This window comes from Chiloscyllium punctatum, chromosome 25, assembly GCF_047496795.1.
Source record: "Chiloscyllium punctatum isolate Juve2018m chromosome 25, sChiPun1.3, whole genome shotgun sequence".
In the NCBI taxonomy this organism is placed as follows: Eukaryota; Metazoa; Chordata; class Chondrichthyes; order Orectolobiformes; family Hemiscylliidae; genus Chiloscyllium; species Chiloscyllium punctatum.
Window position 1 is genome coordinate 14,455,721 of NC_092763.1, and position 24,076 is coordinate 14,479,796.

Below are 24,076 nucleotides of genomic sequence, written 5' to 3' on the forward strand. Positions count from 1 at the left end.
ACTAACGTTTGAAATTCAGATTGCAGCGACAGTTGAAGTACTTTATTGTATTATTCACTGTAAAATTCAAGTGACGATAAATAATCATATTAAACTACTTCTTTAGGAATCATAAATTTGTTTTCTTTCACTCTTGTATGGGATGTGGGGACTGTCAGCAAAGCTACCATTTGGTTCCCAACCCTAATTGTTCTGGAACTCAGTGGCTGCATTGATGTTCAAAAATTGCTTAAATGTAATTTTTTGGACAAAGTGCATTTTGCAACCTCCCACAGATGAAATAGGAAAGCTGGAAAAAACTTATTTTGTTATGTATTGTAAATTCACAATTTGCAAATAATAACTCAAGCACTCAGTAATTATCAATTAAGAGTTCTCTAGAATCAGATATGTTGCAGGGAATATTCAATCTCATACCTGAAAGGTTCATACTCCTTGCATTGTGAAACTTATACCATACTAACTTGATCTGATAGGAGGTCATAATTAATTTCTCAAGACTGGACCACATTGTTCAGTGTTGTATAGTAAATGCTTTATTCAATCCTTATTCTAGATCAAATTAATTAAATACATAATATAAAGAAATCTAAACATTAAAGAAATCGCACAGCTCACTTATAAGATGACATTCAGATATATTAGATCATTATAGAACCATTCCTCAAACCCAACGTGAAGAAGCATTGCTTTTCTCTCTAGCAGGATTGCCGTTGTAATACTTTAACTTGTTAATCTTCATTGCTTTCTAATTCACTCCTAGTGTTGGACAAAGCATTCACTAAAACTCACTTTCACGGTCATTTTTCCTTCTGGCTCTGCCTTACCCTGAACAGATTCTAATTAAAGTTCCATCCCTCACATTTCAAACTTAGTCAGGATTACAGGCACCTCGGAGATATTACAATGCTCCTCAGACTGCTGTGTCTGCTGCATCCTGAGATCTACCTCAGTATCATACAACACCAAATAGACACACTCAACTATCTCTCTCCATATAGCTTCACAATATCACAAAGCTATTCCAGTCCCCAGTTTCATTCTTAGTTTCATTCAATGCTTTATCAAAAAACTATTTTTCTTCCTTTCAGGTGTTATGGAATGCAAACTCCAAACATTCAAAGGCACTTGCACCCCTCAGGATTCTTTTTCCCCTCCCTTTCCCTCCGATTCCACCTCTTCATCTATTCCCACTTCTTGCCATATATTCACCCTGCCCTCTGACCTTCTCCTCTGAGTCTGAATGATTTGTTCTCAGCAAAGATGTGGAGGAGTCGGTGTTGGACTGGGGTGGACCACGTTAGAAGTCACACACCAGGGTTTAGTCCAACGAACGGGCAGGGCTCCGAAAGCTTGTAATTTCAAATAAACCTGTTCGACTATAACTTGGCATTGTATGACTTATGACTCTGTCAGCAAAGGACATGGCTTCAGCCCTTTATGCCCCTCCCTCAATGAATTTTATGCACGACACAACACTGAACTCTTCTTCCATTGTCTTCACCTGTGACAATTCTTTGGACAGGGATACTTTCTCTGCCACATAGACATTTCCACTGGTCTCCAATAAATTCCCTCTATCTGGACCCTACCCTCTAAACTTTTACCTGTATTCAATCTTTTCATTCAGAATTACCATCACTGTCCTAATTGTTTTTGTTCACCTCCCCTAGCTAAGCTGTCTCATAGCATTATAAATCACAGAAATAGACCATTTGTTCCAACTCTTCCACGCTGACCAGGTTTCCCAAACTAAACTAGTCCCATTTGCCTGCATTAGCCCACATCGCTTTAAACCTTTCCTAATTTTGAACTTGCTGCACTCCATTCCTCAGGTCCTACCGTGACCTTGTTATCAAACTTGCCAAAAAGCACGGTGCAGTTGTTATCCAGCATGCTGATCCTTTTAGAGGGATCCAGGCGCAGGAGAATTGCCCAGCAAAGTCTTCAATTTCCCAGGCAAATTCTTCAGAGACTGAGAGGATAGGAATTTCACAGGAACACCCATACAACTCTCACCTATGCTTCAGAAAAGAGTATCTGCCCTTTATTTCCAAATCAACTTGTTCGAGATGTTATCACACACTGCTGGAGCAGGAGGGACTTCAGCCTGGAACGCCTGGTCCAGGGGTAAGGACTCTACCACTGAGGCACAAGAGGGCCCTTCCATTAGAAAAATGAGCCAATGAATCTTACAACGTTCTTAAAGAGATAAATAGAGTAGGTGCAGAAACAATGTTTCCCCTTAGCTATCAGGCAAAGTCATTTATGATTGAAATGAGAAGTAATTTCCTCACTCAAAAAATGGAATAGAATAGTCTTTATTGTCACGCATGCTCAATGAGAATAGTGAAAAGATTATACGTCGCCAACTACAGCACTGACTTACAAAAGTACATGGCCACAGCTTCTTCAGTTACAAGAAGGTAGAGAAATAAAATGTCTAGCATTACAGAAGTAAAAGTTCAGTACGAGAGACCACGCTGGCACTTAGCTACCAGGCCCTGGCTCCACATGGCATGCCAGGTGGCCTCTGCACCAGGTCAGGAGGTCGCCTTGCCAATGATGGCAGGCTGCTGCGCCAGGTCAGGAGGTCACCACTCCAACCTGAGGAGACCACTGTGGGAGGCTGGGAGGTTTGCCATACCACACCGGGAGGCTAGAAGGTCACCTCGCTACACCACACCGGGAGGCTGGGAGGTCACCACACCATACCACACCGGGAGGCTAGAAGGTCACCTCGCTACACCACACCAGGAGGCTGGGAGGTCACCACACCATACCACACCGGGAGGCTAGAAGGTCACCTCGCTACACCACACCGGGAGGCTAGAAGGTCACCTCGCTACACCATACCGGGAGGCTGGGAGGTCACCACACCATACCACACCGGGAGGCTGGGAGGTCACCACGCCATACCACACCGGAAGGCTGGGAGGTCACCACACCATACCACACCGGGAGGCTGGGAGGTCACCACGCTACACCACACCGGGAAACTGGGAGGTCACCACACTACACCAAACCGGGAGGCTGGGAGGTCACCACACCATACCACACCGGGAGGCTGGGAGGTCACCACGCTACACCACACCGGGAAACTGGGAGGTCACCACACTACACCACACCGGGAGGCTGGGAGGTCACCACACCATACCACACTGGGAGGCTGGGAGGTCACCTCGCTACACCACACCAGTAGGCTGGGAGGTCACCACACCATACCACACCGGGAGGCTGGGAGGTCACCACGCTACACCACACCGGGAAACTGGGAGGTCACCACGCTACACCACACCGGGAGGCTGGAAGGTTACCTCGCTACACCACACCAGGAGGCCACCTCGCTACACCACACCGGGAAGCTGGGAGGTTACCTCACTACACCACACTGGGAGGATGGGAGGTCACCTGGCTACATGACACCGGGAGGCTGGGAGGTCACCTGGCTGCACCACACCGGGAGGCTGGGAGGTCACCTCGCCACACCACACCGGAAGGCTGGGAGGTCACCACACCATACCACACCAGGAGGCTGGGAGGTCACCTCGCCACACCACACCGAAAGGCTTCTGCGAGAGGTTGTTGCGCCAGGTCGGGACCTGTCACTGGAGGCTGGCAATCGTTGCTCGCTGGAGGACAGGAGTGGGAGAGAGAAAAAAGAAAAGAAAGCACCAAGAGGAAGAAGAAGAAACAAAGAATAACAATAATGGGTGGAGCTTTGGGATTCTCTATCTCAAAGGGCCATGGAAAGCCAATCACTGAGCAGGTTTATGACATAAGTCTAGATACTAGTGATATGAAGGGATATGGGGATAGTGAGGGGAATATGGACTTGAGGGAGATGATCCGTCACAAACTTGATTGGCAGAGCAGGCTTGAGAAGCTGAATGGCCAACTTCTGCTCTTAGAACAGTCATGGCCTTTTACTCCATTCCTGAGACATCCTGAAGGTTAGGCCACTTCAGAGGTGAATTTGTTCTGTGAAGCTCCCACGCTCTGCGCCATGAAAGTACATCGAATCAGTATTTCAGTGGCAACCCTGAAGATCTCTGGCTCAGTACCTCTAAGCAAATTCAAAATTAAGTGTGAAAGCAATCAACAGACACCTGTCTGTGTGGAGTTTGCACATTCTCCCCGTATCTGCGTGGGTTTCCTCCCACAATCCAAAAATGTGTAGGTTAGGTGAATTGGCTATGCTAAATTGTCCGTAGTGTTAGGTGAAGGGGTAAATGTAGGGGAATGGGTCTGGGTGTGTTACACTTCTGCGAGTCGTTGTGGACTTGTTAGGTTGAAGGGCCTGTTTCCACACTGTAAGTAATCTAATCTAATCTCTAATCTAATCAAACAGTTCTCAGAAGAATGGTATGACTTTTTTTAAAAAATAGCTTGTTCTGATGTGTCAAGTCACACCTCTGGAGTAGGCTGGAACTGACCCAGGCTTTCTGGCCCAAAGGCAGAGACGCTACCAATGCATGAGTAGAACCCAAACAATTCTTTGAGACGTAGATATTTTCGAATGAACCTGCTCAGAGATGTTGTTATTCAAATCTGGAGTAGGTGGGATTTGAACCTGATGCTCCTGGCTCAGAGGAAGGAACGCTGCTACTGCACGACTAGAACCCTGAACACAATAGTAATGATTTTGCAGACTTGTAGACAGGTTTGTCTTAATAGCACAGCACCTGTTTAGCCCACATTTTAGGGACTCTCAAGGCACTGTGCCAGTGTCAATACCTCTGAACCAAGATCAAATCTCACCTTCTCCAGAAGTACATTTGAAGAGACTGACAAATATCTTTGGCTCATATTCGTTGAGGGCTTTTGTGGCACAGTGGTACATCTGAGACAGGAGACCTGGGTTTGAGTCCTTCCAGCTCCAGAGGTGATCAAATAATATCTCCGAATAAGATGATTCGAAAATATCTTTAGTCCATGTTTAGCCCTTAAACTGTCATCAGACACAGCCCAAGAATGGAATAACTTTGCTGAACAAAAAGACCTTGGACAGCAGGTACATCGTTCCTTGAAAGTGGATTTGCAGGTCAATAGGGTAGCGAAGAAGACATTTGCTATGCTTTCCTTTACTGGTCAGTGCATTGAGTGTAGGAGTTGGAAGGTCATGTTGCAGCTGTACAGGACATTAGTTAGGCCACTTTTAGAATACTGTGTGCAGTTCTGGTCTCCCTGCTACAGGAGGTTATGAAACTTGAAAGGGTTCAGAAAAGATTTACAAGAATGTTGCCAGGGTTGGAGGGTTTGAGCTTTAGGGAGAGGCTGAATAGGCTGGGGCTATTGTCCCTGCAGCATCGGAAGCTGAGGGGTGACCTTATAGAGATTTACAAAGTAAGGGACAGGGATCGGGTAAATAGACAAGATCTCTTCCCCGAGGTGGGGTTGCCCAAAACTAGAGGGCATAGGCTTAATGTGAGAAGGGAAAGATTTAAAAGGGATTTAGTGGGCAACTTTTTCACACAGTCATGCATGTATGAATGAGTTCCCAGAGGAAGTTGTGGAGGCTGGTACAATTACAACATTTAAAAGGCACATAATAGGAAGAGTTTAGTGGAATATGGACCAAATGCTGGCAAATGGGACTAGATTAGTTTAGGATACCTGGTTAGCATGGATGAGTTGGACCGAAGGGTCTGTTTCCATGCTGTACATTTCTATGACTCTATAACATTACATCGAAAAACAGCATCCTGTATTGGGTCTGATTCGCTCCTCACCTAACTACCTAAAATCATTGGACCAGCTTCAAATCATCTTTAACAGAAACAGAAGTTGAATTTGATACTCCAAAACATTTGTGCATTGCATCCTCCAGCATGTGCGCAATTGTACTGACGTATCCAATATTCTGAGGAAGGGTCACCGGACCCAAAATGTTAACTTTGATTTCTCTGCACAGATGCTGCCAGACTTGCTGAGCTCTTCCAGGAAATTCTGCTTTTGTCCCCAGTGTAATAATGCAAGGACAAAATTGTAGCAAATTAAAAGCAACCATTCAGAACTGCTTTAGCAGCTTTTGGATATAGATTTGACAGACAGTACAAACCAAGTTTCTGTACTTAACAAGAATTGCTCCAAGCAACTAGGGTCTAGTTGCAAGTAAAAAGTTAGAAACCATCACTACTTAAAGCTCTGACCCCTGGTAAATCTCCTGTTATACTCAGGCAGGCAGACACACACACACACCATTCCTCCTTCCCCCCAAACACTGGATGGAAAATCTGGGAGGGCAGTTCAATGGTCCATTCACATGATTTGCTAAAATGATTCTTTTGACTTGCCATGACTTCCACCTCATCGATCACCCTCTTTTCCAGGTATTTCATAGTGTTGGCAACTTATCAAAGTTGTTGACAAGAGTACAAAGCAGCAGCTTAAGCAACTGGTGAGGGAATATAATTTTTCAGGCTTTTGATGGTTTTTATTACAGAAAAAAGAACAGCGCCTTCCTTCCTTCCTGGAGGACCAATTGCTTCTGCTATCTTATTCATGCCAAGAAGCTACTCAGCTACCTTGGAGCCAGACATCCTGTTGTTGACAGGTAGGCTTTTGCTATCGACAACTGGTTATCACTCAGCTACTTGGTACCAGCTGACTCATTTTGCAGACACTTCCTGGTCATAGATCATTTGCAACTAAATCCCTCCTACTGGCTGAGAAAAACAACAGGGTAGCAACATTTACAATGAGAGGTGGTAACCTGCTTTTAAAAAGCATGGTAATCCTTTCCTCATCCTTGGCTTTATAAATAGTAATTCTCCCTTTCAATCCACAACACAATAAAAAAGACGACACAATCCTTATTTAACAAATATGAAAACGCATCAAGATTCTGCTTTCTGTCTTGGCAAGGTCTTTGGAGAGCTATCAGTGAATAGAAGTGACAATTCTAGTACATCTGACTGTGGACATATTTGTAATTAAACATTTGACCAAGTGTACAAAAGTATACCATGTCTCTATACTGATACTGATTTGCCAAGGGCAACACTTTCTGGCCACACAGAGAAGTTGAAATAACTCCAGAGGCCAGTATCCTTTCACCAAGTCCCCCTTTATTTACACAGGCATAGTACATGACACTGACACAGCTTCCTCACAGCCAGATCTCAAAAGTTAACAAAACCCTCTGACGGTCCTGTTTATATCTGTCAGCCAAAGTTTCCCAATCAGACCATGTTAACAGCGCCAATCTTGGAACTCATATTGTATGAGGTCCACCTGACTGACCTCGTTACCATCGCTACATCACTCACCCTCTGAGTCTGAGGACGAGGCCAAATCTTTTTTTTTGTGGCTCCTCTTGGGGCGTTTTAGCACCGGGTCAGGTTCCTCCAAATCTGCCTCTGATACGGATGGCGTGTAACACACATTAGCTCATCTCCTGCAACCAGAGCAGCTCAGAAGAAATCCATTCTCCTCTTCCGGCAGTGAACAGAATAGCCTTTATTGTCAGATATACTCAATAAGCATAGTGAAAAGTTTATATGTGGCCAATTACAGGGCCAACTTAAATATAAAATTACCTGAGCACAGCTTCTTTAGTCACAAGATTTGTTACAGAAATAAAATATCCAGCGTTACAGAAAAAAGTTCGGTACAATAGACCATGCTGGCACGCACCATGCCCTGTCTCCACACTGCGCCAGTGACACACTGGGAGGCCAGTGCCAGAGGCCAGAAGGTCACTATGCTATGCCAGGAGGTTGCTGCGCCAGATAGGGGGTCACTACGCCAACACCGGGAAGCCGAGAGTCAGCTTGGAGGCAGGGAATCTTTGTTCCTCGCCAGAGGTCACCGGAGGCCAGGATGGGGGGCATTGTTGAAAGCCAGGATCGAAGGGAAGAAAATAAGAAAAATTTTAAAAGACACTAGGAGGAAGAAAAAGGGAAGAAAAAGAAGAGCGTGCAGAGCAGACGAGCTCTGACCGGAGAGTCTTGCTCCAGCACCACCTTGCAGCGGAAATCATTGAGACAGCGACATCCATTGTGCCCATGACAGATTCCAAGGTATCTTCAACACTTGACAGCAAGGGAGAACCCATGGGACCTGGAACAGTCAGAAAGGCAATCAAGGAGCCCGGCACACCGTTTGCGAGTTTGCAGCTTTCATATGGACCCCATGCTTACACAGGACCGTCACACCCACCTGAACATTATACGTCATCGGACCTGACATCACGTTGACTATGCCTTTTTCCCATGCAGGGCCACTCCCATGGTTCCAATACCAAACACCGTCCCCTGAAATAAACTGTCTCTCTCGCTTAGTGGAGTCTTGTAACCGACATTGGCATTCCTGATGTTGTTTCACCCTGCCACCCTGCCCCCTGCTGCCTGGGAGAAACGTGTAAGGACTATGTCCATGTGCTTGAAATGCTCCTTGCTGGTCTCACCTGTTATTAGCACATCTTCGAGATAAATGGTGGCCTGGGGTCGATCTTGTCAAATGTTCTCCACTATCGGCTGAAAAGCAGTGCAGGCTGATGATACCTCAAACGGCAGTCTTGTATATTAGCACAAGCTCTTATGGGTATTAATTGTAGCATACTTCTAGGCATCCTCATCTAACCGCAATTGCAAGTACGTATGTTCACCTCTGTGAAGGACAACACCCACACCCCTCACCATTGTCAGCTTCGCGTATAAATCCTCTGTGCAAGGGATTGGATATTTATCCAGCTGTGAAAAACAGTTTACTGTTTGTTTAAAATCCCCACAAGAGTTGAAGCGAGCTGCCAGCTTCACAAACGGTACAACTGGTGCTGCTCATTCTGCAAACTAGACAGGTTTGATGATTCCTTCACTTTCCAGCCTTCTGCCCTCACTTTTGCCTGTAAGGTAAATGGCATGGAGCGGGCCTCGCAAAATTGTGGAAATGTTTCCGGGTCAACATACAAGATAGCTGTTAGCAGAATTACTCGATGGGGCAGATGGAAAGCAATGTCATTTTGCTGGAATTAATAACAGATTCTTTGCACATACTGGGTCCAGTCTTCGATGGGAGGATCAAACGGGTCATGCTTCCCAAAAAACAGCATGACGACGCCAGAAATGATTACCACAATTCAAAGATAGCTAATATGAGTGAATTTCTTCAGCAACATGCTTTTCTCTCATCACCACTGAAATAATTCCACAGAGGCTGATATCCCAAAACCAAGTCACCTTTTATTTTCACATGGAAAGTCCTTGACATTGATCCAGCTACCTCAGTGCCACAGTGAACAAGATTCTGACACTCCTGCCGATATCTGGGCTCCTTGATTGGACCAGATTAAAAGCTCCAATCTGGGAAGTCATATTCTATGAGGCTCACCTGGCTGATCTCGTGACAATCACTGCAGAAGTAACTATACATCACATAACATAGTTAAGTGCTACATGGTTTTGGAGGTAAAGCACACACTAATTTCCTAAAATTCAAGTTAAATTTTCCAATGTATTCCCCTTTCCAAGTCAACTGGAAGCATTAAATACTTTTGGTAAATATCCTATTGAGTTCCATTAATACCTTGAGAAGTCAATAAAAGTTATCAGACATCCAATGAAAATGGCTTGGTGAAAACAAAGTTGAAGTGCATTGTGTAGCAGGTTATTGTTGTGAGACACTTAAGTTAGGGACTTAGGAGCAGGAGTAGGCCATTCAGATCCTTGAGCCTGTTCCACCATTTGATGATAACATGACTGATCTGTGGCCTAACTCCATATACCTGCCTTTGGTAATTCCCTTAATACCTTTGCTTAACAAAAAAAAAAGATCTGTCTCAGATTTAAAATTAACAACTGACACTGCATCCACTGCCTTTTGTGGAAGGTAGTGAAAGAGATTTTTAAATACCAATCTACCATCCTGTTTGGTAATAAGCACTTGCTTTTTAGTAATGTGAGCAAGAAGACTAAATAAAGGTTACTGCATTTAAATACCATCAGCCATCATCATTTTTCAAAAGAATACATAGTACAATAACTCAAGATTCTGATTTCAACAGATAGATTTTTCAACAGGCCATTTGCTCAGTCTATCCTGCCACCAAGTGGCATTTCAGGGAGTTAACAACTTCAGTTTAAACAAAAGGTATATCACAATTTCCTCATAACATACAATTGCAATGTTACCATGGCACTAAACCACACAAAGGAAATCATAATACTGAAGCCAATTTTATGCTGCACACAGCCTAGACTATGTACTATCCTCAACTTTGCCACAATTCTCAGTTTGAACCAATATTCCTGAGAGTTCTGTTAGAAAGTGAACATTTATGAATTTTTGGTCAGAATACATCTTAGATATTCCAGGTCTGCTTTGAACATTCTGTGGGTTAATTCTCACCAGTCTCTTCTGTGAATGGATCCCATGAATCCCTGCACCATGCTCCCCTCTGGTGAACCTTCGCTGGATTCCCACTATAGCATGTATATCTTTTCTGAGGTAAGGAGACCAAAACTGCACACGAAACTCTCGGTGTGGTCTCACCAGGGTCCTGCACAGATACAGGAAGACCTCCGCAAAATTGCTCTTGTACTCAACACAGTCTTTCCTTCCTAATGCTTGCTTTCAATTACTGGTGTGCAAGGACACCTAGAGTGGGCTCTTATGAAGCAGTGGGACTTTTGATCAAGTACATCCCGTTCAAATCCTGACTGCTACAGAAGAATATCGTAACATGTGTGAACAGGTTAATTCAAAATATTTACAAGTCCCTTTGTACATCAACCTTTTCTAACTTGTCACCCTTCAAATATTAATTTTCCATTTTTTTTCTACTGAAATAAACAAATGCACATTTTCTTGGAAATCATGTTTCATTTCCTTTTCCAAATCTTTGATATACATTGTGAACAGCTGGGTGCCAACATCTGATTTCTGTGGTATCCCATTTGTCCCCATTTCCTCTCAGAAAACAATCCATTTATTCCTGCTCTGTTTCCTGTCTGCTAATCAGTTCTCCATCTGCGCCTGTATATTACCACCAATCCGATGTGTTTTAATTCTGCACAATAACTTATGTGGGAAATTGTTGAAAGTTTTCAAAATATCCAAATACATCACATCCCTCATCTATCCTGCTAAAAAACTGAGCAGGTTATTAAACCCTATTTGTGCTTCTAAAACTATTGGTTTTATGAATCCATATTGGTCAAAACAAAATGTTCACTACCCTGCGCTCATGTAACACAAACTATGTACTTTTCAGGAATTACTGAATCACAAAATGAAACAAATCTAACTGACTAATTTTACTCTCAACAAGAAGCTGAACTTTTGGTGGGTAAATACTGGGACTGGATGAAATTAAAAAGAGAGAAGGGATGCCCAATTAAAGATGGAATCAGATTATTTTGCAAAAGCAAGAGATAATATTTGAAATTTAAGCTATTTCTTTTTTACTGTTTAAGTTAGCAATGGAATTTGGTGGAATGTCATATTTTTGGTTCAATTTTGTGGAACACAAGTGGCAGGGGCTCAACAAACTCAATGTCTACTTTGCTGCCATTGCAATTCAATATTGCTACAGTATTATGGAATATTAAGGAATGGGATGGTAGCCACGATCACTATTCACAAGTAGTAAACGCACGAAACAATACAAATGCTTGCATTCATAACTGAAGTGTTGCTGTGATTCTGCAATTAAATCAGTTCAGTGGAAGAATCATCACTGAATTATATTCTGTATCAAACTACTCAACCCTTAATTAGTGAATGCTTTATGCACATACTACATGCCTGAGATTTAAACTACTTTTGCTCTAGCATCACCATTCCTCAGCCTGATAAGCATACAAGAACATTTTTAAATTGCTGTATCTAGAAATCTATAAGCGAATTTGTTGGGAAATAGACTTCACAGAAAAGCAGATACGCTTCCATTTGCTATTTAGGCACCACAGTAGCTCAGTGGTTAGCACAGCCGCCTCATAGCACCAGAAACCTGGATTCAATCCCAGCCTCAGGCAATCGTCTGTGTGGAGTTTGCACATTCTCCCAGTGTCCGCATGGGTTGCCTCTGGATGTTCCAGTTTCCTCCCACACTCCAAAGATGTGCAGGTTAGGTGAATTGGCCATGCTAAATTTCCCATAGTGTTCAGGGATGTGTAGTCTAGGTACATTAGGTAGGGGAAATGTAGAGTAATAGGGTAGAGGAATGGGTCTGTGTGGGTTACTCTTCGGAGGGTCAGTGTGGACTTGTTGGGCCAAATGGCCTGTTTCCACACTGTAGGGTTTCTAATTCTAATGCCATTAAATTTACAAGATATTTCCAAAATTGTACATTTTTGTGGTTATTTTGCCAATAGTATAACTGAACACATCTGTGCTACATAATGACTGCTGACATTAACTCTGTAAAGAAATACGCTTTAAGAAATAAGCCTTAAGACTTCCCCATGCAAATGTACATTATTTGATTAATCCTATATAATTAAAACAGTTATCTTCACTTAAAACAGCTAAACACTGCTAGGTACCTGGTCTCAAAGTGCTGTCCTACCTATCTATGGATTAGGCTATCTTGCTCCAGTAGGCAGGTTCTTAGCCGCTTATACCATAGGCTTCAGATCTGTTGTGAGGTGAAGCTCCTGTTGGGTCAGAGAAGGAACCAGAAGTTTGTAATACATGTCACATCATCTTAGATAGTGTTAAATGTCCTGCCTTCCATGATGGGTCTGTCAGGAATGATGATTGGTTAAGAAAGTTCAAGGATTAGCCAGATACCATGAACATAGGAGCTGATATATTAATTCAGGCCAATGATAATTACCAGAGGATAACCACCATCTTGTTCAATATTCACATCCAGTTTAAAAATACCTTATTTATGCTTGTAAGCTTTAATTATTTTTAATGAATTAAACATACTTGAGTTGGTTTATCAAATGTTTCAGAACACATTTTAATCTTTTCATTAGTGTTTTTTCATCTTCCTTTCATTTCTTAGAAACACTTCCATCCACTCTTATACCATTGGCTTATAGAGTGGTTTATTTTGTGTGAACTCTACAACAGTAATAAATGCATACTTTGATGGCATTCCAAGATACGACAGCCCCAGACTTCATTGAATACATAGTTATATTCACCTAAATAAAAATTAGGACTAGCAAATTGTGTGTGAATGTGATTAATAGTGCAATCTGATTTTTTTGCATATTACCTTTAATAACAGCAAACAATCCTCAATGCTAGATGGAAGCCTATAGTGAACTGGGTGCTATCTCCTTGCTAGTTTGCTCAAAATTCAAATGCATCTGAATTCTGACAGCCACAAGATAAAATACTTGAAAATCCGCATGTATTTTCTAAAGCATGCACCAGTCGCACTCATGTCAAACTCTGTTATTTCTACCCTCAGTGCATTTTATTTAAAGACATCAAAATTATTTCCTGGATCATTTAAAAATCATTTGATTCAGTGAATATCTTATAATATAATACACAATACATTATTATTTTAACTCTAAATGCTAATGACGTGAAAAATGATTTAAGTGTAGGAAAATGGCAATCACAATTAATTTCAATGGGGACCAAGCCAAGATAATTACTGTTTAACTGTTTTTGAAGATAATGGCAGGGCTGTACAAAAACATGGGCAGTCACAAGAAATGGTCATTTACTCCACAACTTCCTCCTCACTGCATTGTTCACATATCCCTGTGACAATGATGGCGCAGGAGAATATTGACCTTTATTACCTTTCATGCCATACTGTTATGTGTTTAGATGGAGAGGAGTTTGTTAAGTGCGTACAAGAAAATTTTCTTATTCAGTATGTGGATGTACCTACCAGAGAAGGTGCAAAACTTGACTTACTCTTGGGAAATAAGGCAGGGCAGGTGACTGAGGTGTCAGTGGGGGAGCACTTTGGGGCCAGCGACTGTAATTCTATTAGATTTAAAATAGTGATGGAAAAGGATAGACCAGACCTAAAAGTTGAAGTTCTAATATGGAGAAAGGCCAATGTTAACAGTATTAGGCAAGAACTTTCAAAAGCTGACAGAAGGCAAATGTTCGCAGATAAAGGGACGGCTGGAAAATGGGAAGCCTTCAGAAATGAGAAGACGAGAAACCAGAGAAAGTACATTCCTGTCAGGGTGAACGGAAAGGATGGTAGGTATAGGGAATGCTGGATAATGAAAGAAATTTAGGGTTTGGTTAAGAAAAAGAAGGAAGCATATGTAAGGTATAGACAGGATAGATCAAGTGAATCTTTAGAAGAGTATAAAGGAAGTATGAGTATACTTAAGAGGGAAACCAGGAGGGCAAAAAAGGAACATGAGGTAACTTTGGCAAACAGAATTAAGGAGAATCCAAAGGGTTTTTACAAATACATTAAGGACAAAAGGGTAACTCAGGAGAGAATAGGGCCCCTCAACGATCAGCAAGGCGGCCTTTGTGTGGAGTCGCAGAAAATGGGGGGAGATACTAAACAAGTATTTTGCATCAGTATTTACTGTGGAAAAGGATATGGAAGATATAGAAAGTAGCAAAATTGACAGTGACACCTTGCAAAATGTCCATGTTACAGAGGAAAACGTGCTGGATGTCTTGAAACGCATAAAGGTGGATAAATCCCCAGGACGTGATCAGGTGTACCCTAGAACTCTGTGGGAAGATAGGGAAGTGATTGCTGGGCCTCTTGCTGAGATACTTGTATCATCGATAGTCACAGGTGAGGTGCCAGAAGACTGGAGGTTGGCTAACGTGGTGCCACTCTATGTGCAATGATTCACTGCAAATTCTCCTGGAAAAGTATCATTAGATTATTGATATTTTATATTAGGGTTCTAATATATTGCATTCTAGCAGACTCCTAAGTTTGGTTATCTGTATAAATTTCAGTCGGTCTCATTAGACTACATTGTACTAAGCCTTGCCACTCTTTAAGAAGGGTAGTAAGGACACGCCAGGGAACTATAGACCAGTGAGCCTGACCTCGGTGGTGGGCAAGTTGTTGGAGGGAATCCTGAGGTACAGTATGTACATGTTTTGCAAAGGCAAGGACTGATTAGGGATAGTCAGCATGGCTTTGTGCTTGGAAAGTCATGTCTCACAAACTTAATTGAGTTTTTTGAAGTAACAAAGAGGACTGATGAGGGCAGAGTGGTAGACGCGATCTATATGGACTTCAGTAAGGCATTCGACAAGGTTCCCCATGGGAGACTGGTGAGCAAGGTTAGGTCTCACAGAGTACAGGGAGAACTTGCCATTTGGATACAGAACTGGATCAAAGATAGAAGACAGAGAGTGGTGGTGGTGGAGGATTGTTTTTCAGACTGGAAGCCTGTGACCTGTGGAATGCCACAAGGATCGGGGCTGGGTCCTCTACCTTTTGTCATTTATATAAATGATTTGGATGTGAGCATAAGAGATATAGTTAGTAAGTTTGCAGATGACACCAAAATTGGAGGTGTAGTGGACAGCGAAGAAGGTTACCTTAGATTACAACAGGATCTTGATCAGATGGTCCAATGGGCTGAGAAGTGGCAAATGGACTTTAATTCAGATAAATGCAAGGCGCTGCATTTTGGGAAAATAAATCTAAGCAGGACTTATACAGTTAATGGTAAGGCCCTAGAGACCTTGGAGTTCAGGTTCATAGCTCCTTGAAAGTGGAGTCGCAGGTAGATAGGATAGTGTAGACGACGTTTGGTATGCTTTCCTTTATTGGTCAGAGTATTGAGTACAGGAGTTGGGAGGTCATGTTGTGGCTGTACAGGACATTGGTTAGGCCACTGTTCGAATATTGCGTGCAATTCTGGTCTCCTTCCTTTCGGAAGAATGTTGTGAAACTTGAAAGGTTCAGAAAAGATTTACAAGGATGTTGCCAGGGTTGGAGGATTTGAGCTATGGGGAGAGGCTGAACAGGCTGGGGCTGTTTTTCCTGTAGCGCCGGAGGCTGAGGGGTGACCTTATAGACGTTTACAAAATTATGAGGGACATGGATAGGATAAGTAGGTAAAGTTTTGTCCCTGGGGTCGGGGAGTCCAGAACTAGAGGGCACAGGTTTAGGGTGAGAGGGGAAAGATACAAAAGGGACCTAAGGGGCAACTTTTTCACACAGAGGGTGTAACGTGTATGGAATGAGCTGCCAAAGAAAGTGATGGAGGCTGGTACAATTGCAGCATTTAAAAGGCATTTGGATGGATGTATGAATAGGAAAGGTTTGGAGGGATATGGGCTAACTGCTGGCAGGTGGGACTAGATTGGGTTCAGATATCTGTTCGGCATGGACGAGTTGGACCGAAGGGTCTGTTTCCTTGCTGTACACCTCTATGACTCTATGTCCAAACAGTCAAATAGCTTAATTTCCTACATTTACTTTTGAATTTCTATGTGCAATGATTCACTGCAAATTCTCCTGGAAAAGTATCATTAGATTATTGATATTTTATATTAGGGTTCTTATATATTGTATGTAACACATTCGAGCAGACTCCTAAGATTGGTTATCTGCATAAATTTCAGTAGGTCTCATTAGACTACATTGTACTAAGCCTTTCCAAACATATATTTTCATATAACTTCTGAATGATCTTTTACAGAACAAGTTCAAAACAATTTTAATAAACTTATTGAAATACTACAAGCATTATTTTGTTTAAGTATACTGTGTGATTCAGGCAAACGTTTTATTTTCTAGGACATTTCAGATCTTTAGAACATGTTGACGTGGACCTTGGCTTTAGTAATGCTGAGATTGATCACTTTACCATTAAGATCAGTTCATTGATCTATTAAGGCCTATTTTTGTATGGCAATACCCATATCCTCCTTTTAAATAATGAAACATTCTCATCGGTCCATTCCAATTAACTGATTTTAGAGGCATGAAATTCTGAATGTACTATTGCATGCCGATCTTTCAACTTGATTGCGTATAATAAATCTTCTAACAGGCAGAATGCAGACAAATCAGATTTACTTTGTGCTAAAACAAAATCCCAGAAGGACTGGAAGCCTTTTAATCAATAACACAATATACTATCGCTGCATAGCACATTCAATATTTTCTGTTTATATTGTCTCCTCTACTAATATTAACAGCCTTTGAAATTTATTTAGTTTAACAACAAAGCTCCTGACAATTGTACTAATGAATCTTGCCCATGTTTTCAATGGACAGCAATATTTACAATATCTCTTTGGAATAATTAATGTTTACTGTGCTTTCTTAAACAAATTTTGGCGTTATATCTGATATTTGTCAATTTGGCATCATGCCATTATCCTGGATAATCAGCCCTTGCACTATAAACCTCAAAAAAATGCAAGTACAGTGAGAAATCTTTTACCGACTCAAAAAACGAGCTAACGGGTTATGACGCAAATCAGTTTGCCCTCTAGACTGGTAGCAAAGTGATGTGCACCGTAGACCTAAAGTAATAATCAGATCCTACTGGGACCATGGAGTGGAGGGGGGGCGGGGTGGAGGGGTGTGGGGGCGGGGGGGGGGGGGGGGGGGGGGGGGGAGTGGAGTGGGTTGGTCCAGTGTTAACACTATACCAAGAAAGTGAACATTAGACCTCTGAATATCAAATAAATATGAGGGATCACCCAAACTTACGAGTAAACGATTTTCACTCCTCCCTTCAGCCCACCTTCAAATTCCCCCTTGCCTCGACCGCCAGCAAGAACCTGTGCTTTCACTACTACATCTTTCGACCCTATAGGGACAAAATGTTTAATGATTCAGTCAGTTCGGTGAGCACAATCATACCTGGTTTATTTGAAATGTGAAATCAGTCACTCACTCAATCCAAAGAACTGAGAATGGCATTTTAAATATAATGTATACCAGGTATGGCACAAATACAGAAAAAAAAAGAACTCGTACTTGTATTTATTGCACCTTTAACAGTCCTGGGACATTCAAAAACACTTTGTAATGAGTTAAGTACTTTTGTTGTGAGATACATAGTAACAAATATCTATGGAGCAAGATCCCATAAATAGAACAAGATAAATAACAAAGATAAAATATTGGCCAGACTTTGAATAAACTCATCATCCCTCCTTCAAACAATGCCACGAAACTCTTATTTCAACACAAATGAAACAGATTATTTTAATTCATTTGAACTGCTTTGCACATGTCATCCTTGTTTTATCTGGATCTAATCTATACTCAAAAGATATTTTAATGAAGTTCATTTAACAAATAATTCTGTGTCATCAACAAAGAACTGAAATCAAATTAAACTATATCTCCCGCAGAAAGTATCCCTTCCACTATTTGCTAGGTTCATATTTGAAATCAATAACCAGTCAACATGTAACTTAAGGACAAACAGACTGAGAGGGGAACATCACATTCAAGGTCAATGATATTGGGTTTTCATGGGATAAAACTGCTGATATTCAATGCTGCGTGCATTAATTAATGGAACAAAATTTAAATCAGAGTTATACTCCAGAAAAATATAATTAAACTACCAAATGCATTGACTTCTACATTCAAGTCAAAAATGTCCTCTCTCGAAATTCACGGATGAACAACATGTGTGCAACTCTCTATCGCTGCACATTTTACGTGATCCAGAGCTGAGTGATCACTTCCTTATATCCACAAGAATTAACCTAAACTATCACAATGGACACAGCAGCATAACACCAGAGCTTTATTCAGTAAAGACTTAAAACTCTTGTTTGAGTTTAACTCTTGTTTAACTCAAGAAATCACCACCTCAGCATAATTACAAGACATATCTTAAATCACATTAACACTTTGGAAAACTAGGTCCATTTTCTGTCAAATTTACAAGCAATTAGGAGCAAATGTTTCAATAATTTGCTTGGTATGGACATTAGATGTCAAAGAAAAAAATTTTAGGGAAGAGCAATGATGGGCCATCTCATCCCTGATCTGCATACTTGTACACGCATATCTAACTGCCCTGGTATTTTACAGCACACATTGTATCACCCTCACTCAGGCTACAGTGACACCATTCGACTACATACGGCATTAAGGAACTCTAATAGAACTGGAGTCATTAGGAGTTGGGAAACATTTTCCACTGGCTGGAGTCATAACTGGCACAAAGGAAGATTGTTGGGGTTATTAGACATTAATCATCTCAGCCCCAGGTGACTACTGCAGGAATATCTCAGGGTAGCATCTCTTAGACCCAAACAAATTCAACTGCTTCATCAATGATCTCCCCTCTATCATAAGTTCAGTAGTACAGATGTTGAAAGGTAAAAGGGAAAAATGGCCTAATTCTGCTCCTATTTTCTTTAATTGCACACTGTGCAGCCCGATTCACATGTCATCAGGTACTGAAGAAAGTCTATGTCCATACTCTGCATTACCTGGACAAAATTCAGGCTCAGTTTAATAAGTGAGAAGAAATATTCATGGCACACGATTGTCAAGCAATGACTATCTCCAACAAAAGAGAATCTAACCACCACCTCTTGACTTCCAGTGGCATTACCATTCATAAATCCTCCGACTATAGACATCCTAAAGGTCACGACTGATCAGAAACTGAACTGGACCAGATAATAAATAAAGTACAAAAGCAAGTCAGAGGATAAGAATTCTGCAGTAAGTAACTCACAATAAGTCGCCCAAATGCCCGTCTACTATCTACAAGGCTCAAGTCAGGATTGTAACTGAACACTCTCCATGAGTAGACCACTCAAGAAGTTTGATACTTCCATGACAGAGAAGTTTGCTTGATTGCTATCTCATCCACTTACATCATCAGTCACTCTCTTCACACCACTGATAACAGTGGCAGAAATCTGTACAGAACGTATTGCAGTAACTTGTCACAGTTCCTCCAACAACACCTTCAAACTCACAACTTCTACTACCTAGAAGAACAAGGGCCACAGTAAAACCAGCAAGCTCCCTTCCAAGCCACTCACCACCCTGACTTGGAATGATATCATGTGCTTTGACTGTCACAGGATCAACATTGTGGAACTCCCTTCCTAATAGCACTGCAGGTGCCCTCGTCACTGAGATCAATTAGTTCAGCACTGTACGGATTGGACCTGCAAATTTCAAGTGTGAATGTGTCAACATGAAGTTGTGCTTATATTTACTTTGGGAGCAAGTGAGGACTACAAATGCTGGAGATCGCAGTCAAAAAGTACAGTGTTGGAAAAGCACAGCCGTTCAGGCAGCATCTGAGGAGCAGGGGAGTCCTTTGTCATCTGTGAAGTTGTGGATATCATGAACAATGAAATCCATCAAACAGGCAAATCTCGATGGACAATTCTAACACCGTAATGTAAAGCTCCTTTGTCAGCTTGTCCCAATGATAATTGAACTGTAGTGAACAATAGTGAACATAAATTGACATGGCAAAGTCATTCAGCTCCTCAGGTCTGTGCTGCAGCAGGTGTTGGCCCACTAGCTAAAAACAGACAAAGGTGAAGGTTTCACTACCTGAAGGATAGGAAAGCAGAAAAGTCTGAAATACTCTGCAATTATTTAGATTGGGGTTTCCAAGTTAGAGGACACTGAAGTCAAACTGTATAGGTTATCAAAATGGTAGAGATCAATTCTCACAATACTGGTTCCGCAGTCTAAATCACTTGTTTTTAAAGCATGAAAATGCTTGAAGATGGTAGCACAACTAAATCTTTAAAACAATGCTCGATTTTCACATCAAACTGTCACAATCTGCATACCTATTGCTTTGGCAACTTTGAAGGCTTCATCAGCTGAACTGGCAACTTGTCCTTTTGGGATACTTATGCCTGCATCTTTCAATAAACCCATACTCAGATATTCATGTAGGGAGAGGTTCCGTTGTTGTTGCTGCTGGATTTCACTTGCAACTGGATTTAAGGATCCACCAAAAATCTAGGAACAGAAAATAAAGCTGATATAGTTTTTCCCTCAGAATGACACTTTACAATATAATGGCTTAATCTGAAATTGGAAAAATGAGAAATTCTCAATAGGTCTGGCAGCAAGCGAAACAAAGTTATTTGTTTTCAGGTCTGTAATGTTTTGTCAAAAGATGATAAAGTAAAAAATGTAGCATGCCCTGAGAAAGGGAGGGATGGGGTAGGGGGGAACAAAAGCAGAACAAATGGTAAGATATTGTGAAGGGTTGAAGAACAGGAGAGATGAAATGCAACAGGTTTTGGCCAAAGAGAGTGGAAATGGTACAACTGAACAAAAGTGTGGCTCAAGGTGGTGTGAAAACTGGGATCCTTAACAGTTTCCATTTTAAAGCAAAGAAAATGAGAGAGAAATGTGCAGCGCAAAAAAAAATTAAAAGTGAAATGAACCAAAATTGGGGAGAGAGATTATTACTTAAACTGTCAAATAAAACATTGAGTCCAGAAGACTGTAAAATACCAAGACAATAAACTAGATTTTCTACTTCGAACACGTGTTCAACATAATTGGAACACAGCAACAGTCTAAGGGCTGAGGGGTCATTGGGGAATAAAGTGTTGAATTGATACGTTTGCAAACTGAAAGAAGGTGTTCACAGAAGCACAGGGTGGTTACAGCACGAAAAGAGGCCATTTGGCATATTGTGCTCACAAAGAAGTTACTGCGAAATTACATGAATCAAATGTCAGGGAAACCACCTCCAGCTTAGTGTTAAGCAAATTTTGACAGCCAAAGAAATCCTATTTCTGCAAGTACGTGTCCGTGCAAACCGAAAAGAGTATTAGTGTAGTGTACGCCAAAAACACAAGTTTCAAATGCTAAATGAAAACACAGAAAAGCAATAAATATGTGACAAACTCTTTATTCAATATGTTTATCTCTTATAAAGTTGAAAAAGGTCAAGACATCGCATTGAAAAAGCTAGCTCTGGTAAATCTCCATAATCTTGTTTTGTTTGGCATGCTATTTTGACATCTATGATAAAATCCGCCATGTCCTCAATGCAGCCAAATACATTTTTGCTGTTTCACGTTATAGTGTGAAATCTCAGAGCATCACGACAGTTGTGGCTAGGTAAACAAGCAAACAGGTATTCATTGGACTCGTCAGGGCCATCAGCCACCATGACTGAAGAGCATATGACATTTATGACAACATTCCCATAGGCTCTGCATGCCCTTTTATGGTGAAATCTTGACATTAAATGATATTTTTATTGATAATGTTGATTTTGCATTTCTGTGGTCAAATTTTGCTGATTGGCAGCACAGTCACATGGCAAGTTTAGCTAATCCAGGGGGACGACTGTGGAATTTCAGCTAAGCACCAGCATCACTCTGGTGATCTATGAGCAAATGTTTTCAGTGCTCACAAGTGTATCCAATGTTCTGAAGAATGGTCTCAGGAGTTGAAATGTTAACTCCTTCTAAAGATGCCACCAGACATCTTCAGTTTTTCGAGATATTTCTATTTCTGTTTGTTTCAGATCTTCAGTGCCTGCAGTTCCTTATTTTATTTAAGTGAGAGTGCTATCCAATCAGATATGGTTCACACATGGCTGAATTATTTTAATAGCCAATATAAAGAAAAACATTTAAATAGAATCTTTAACCAAGTGAACCATTGTCACTTTATTTTCTACGTAGTCCCTCAGGATAGAAAATAACTTTTGTCCATTGAGGAGCTCAGTGTTCTGAGGTGACTGAAGACTTCAATGCTGGACAGCACACACCTTGGCAGAGGTGGGCAAGTTGTATTAGGATGAGGAGGGTGGGATGCTCCAAACTTCACACTCAAAGTGAGGGAGAAAGGGTGGGGGAGAAAGGGTGGGGGAGAAAGGGGGGGGGGAGAAAGGGGGGGGGGGGGGAGGGGGGGGAGGGGGGGAGGGGGGGAGGGGAAAGGGGGAGGGGGGGAGGGGGGGAGGGGGGGGGAGGGGGGGAGGGGGGGGAGGGGGGGGGAGGGGGGGAGGGGGGGGGAGGGGGGGAGGGGGGGGGAGGGGGGGGAGGGGGGGGGAGGGGGGGGATGGGGGGGAAGGGGGGGAGGGGGGGAGGGGGGGGGAGGGTTGGGAGGGGGGGGAAGGGGGGGGAGAGGGGGGGGAGGGGGGGAAGGGGGTGAGGGGGAGTGGGGGGGTGGAGTGGGGGGAGAGGGGGGGAAGGGGGGGGAGGGGGGAGTGGGGGGGGAGGGATGGGGAGTGGGGGGGGAGGGATGGGGAGTGGGGGGGGAGGGATGGGGAGTGGGGGGGGAGGGATGGGGAGTGGGGGGGGAGGGATGGGGGGAAGGGGGGGGGGGGAAGAGATGAGGAGGAGGCGACGCAGGGAGAATGATCCCTGGCAAACACTGCCCGATCCGAGAACCCAGTCCGCCTACAAACACGGGACATTCCCCTCACTGCGCCGCCCATGACCACTCCTTGGCATACACCCATCTTCCCCGGCTCAGTCCTTACCCTGGAAGCGGAGCGGGCCGCGGCCCTGCCGCTTGACCCGAGCGACAGGCGACAGAGGACAGAAGTCGCCATGACGGTCTTGCCGAATTAACAGTGCGCATGCGCGCAGACGGCCGGGCGGGAGCAGTACGCAGGCGCGCAGACGGCCGGGCGGGAGTAGTGCGCAGGCGCGCAGACGGCCGGGCGGGTGTAGTGCGCAGGCGCGCCGATGTGAACAAGCCTGAAGTCGACAATGAAGGGAGGCTCCACACCCAGAGAAATGTACCCTCTTCAAAAGGGTCTCATGTTACCCTGGCTTCTACCCTGTTCTTGTGGGCACTTATGAACCCAAGCTTGAATGTCGTCAGATCTTGCTGCACATTGGAGTGTACTGTTGAATGGTACCGAACGTTATGCAGTCATCCACAAACATCCTACTTTCTGACTACATGCTGTAAGGATCCAGCACCACATTAACCTTGACTGTAATTTCAGCCAGTAGAGTTATCCCAATTTCCACTGATTTCAGTTTCACTAGGGAATAGTGGCAGCTAAACAAATGCTGTTTTGATGTCGAGTCACCACTCGTACCTCCCCTCGAGTTCTGCTTTCTTTTTGCCTTTGCATCATGACTGTAATGAGGGGCTCAATCCCCATTCAAAACCTAAACTGTGTCAGTGAGCAGGTTGAAGTCATACAAACACCACTTAATAGCACTGATAGTAATACCTTTGGTTACCAAACTTGGGTTGATGGGGCAA

The 24,076-nt window shown here is 42.7% G+C and overlaps 1 protein-coding gene across 1 annotated transcript in view; it reads right to left on the bottom strand.

Annotated features, from left to right (window-relative positions):
* LOC140495706 (succinate--CoA ligase [ADP-forming] subunit beta, mitochondrial-like) overlaps nucleotides 1-23,435 on the bottom strand; it is a 97,866-nt gene extending 74,431 nt beyond the window's left edge. Inside the window, exons 1-3 of the mRNA XM_072594710.1 lie at nucleotides 23,337-23,435; nucleotides 20,671-20,845; nucleotides 17,588-17,687 (exon numbers count right to left, since the gene is read on the bottom strand). Of these exons, the coding sequence (XP_072450811.1) occupies nucleotides 17,588-17,687; nucleotides 20,671-20,845; nucleotides 23,337-23,408 (347 nt within the window). The 5' untranslated portion in view covers nucleotides 23,409-23,435. The remainder of the gene's footprint in view (nucleotides 1-17,587; nucleotides 17,688-20,670; nucleotides 20,846-23,336) is intronic.
* Nucleotides 23,436-24,076: the final 641 nt, after the last annotated feature.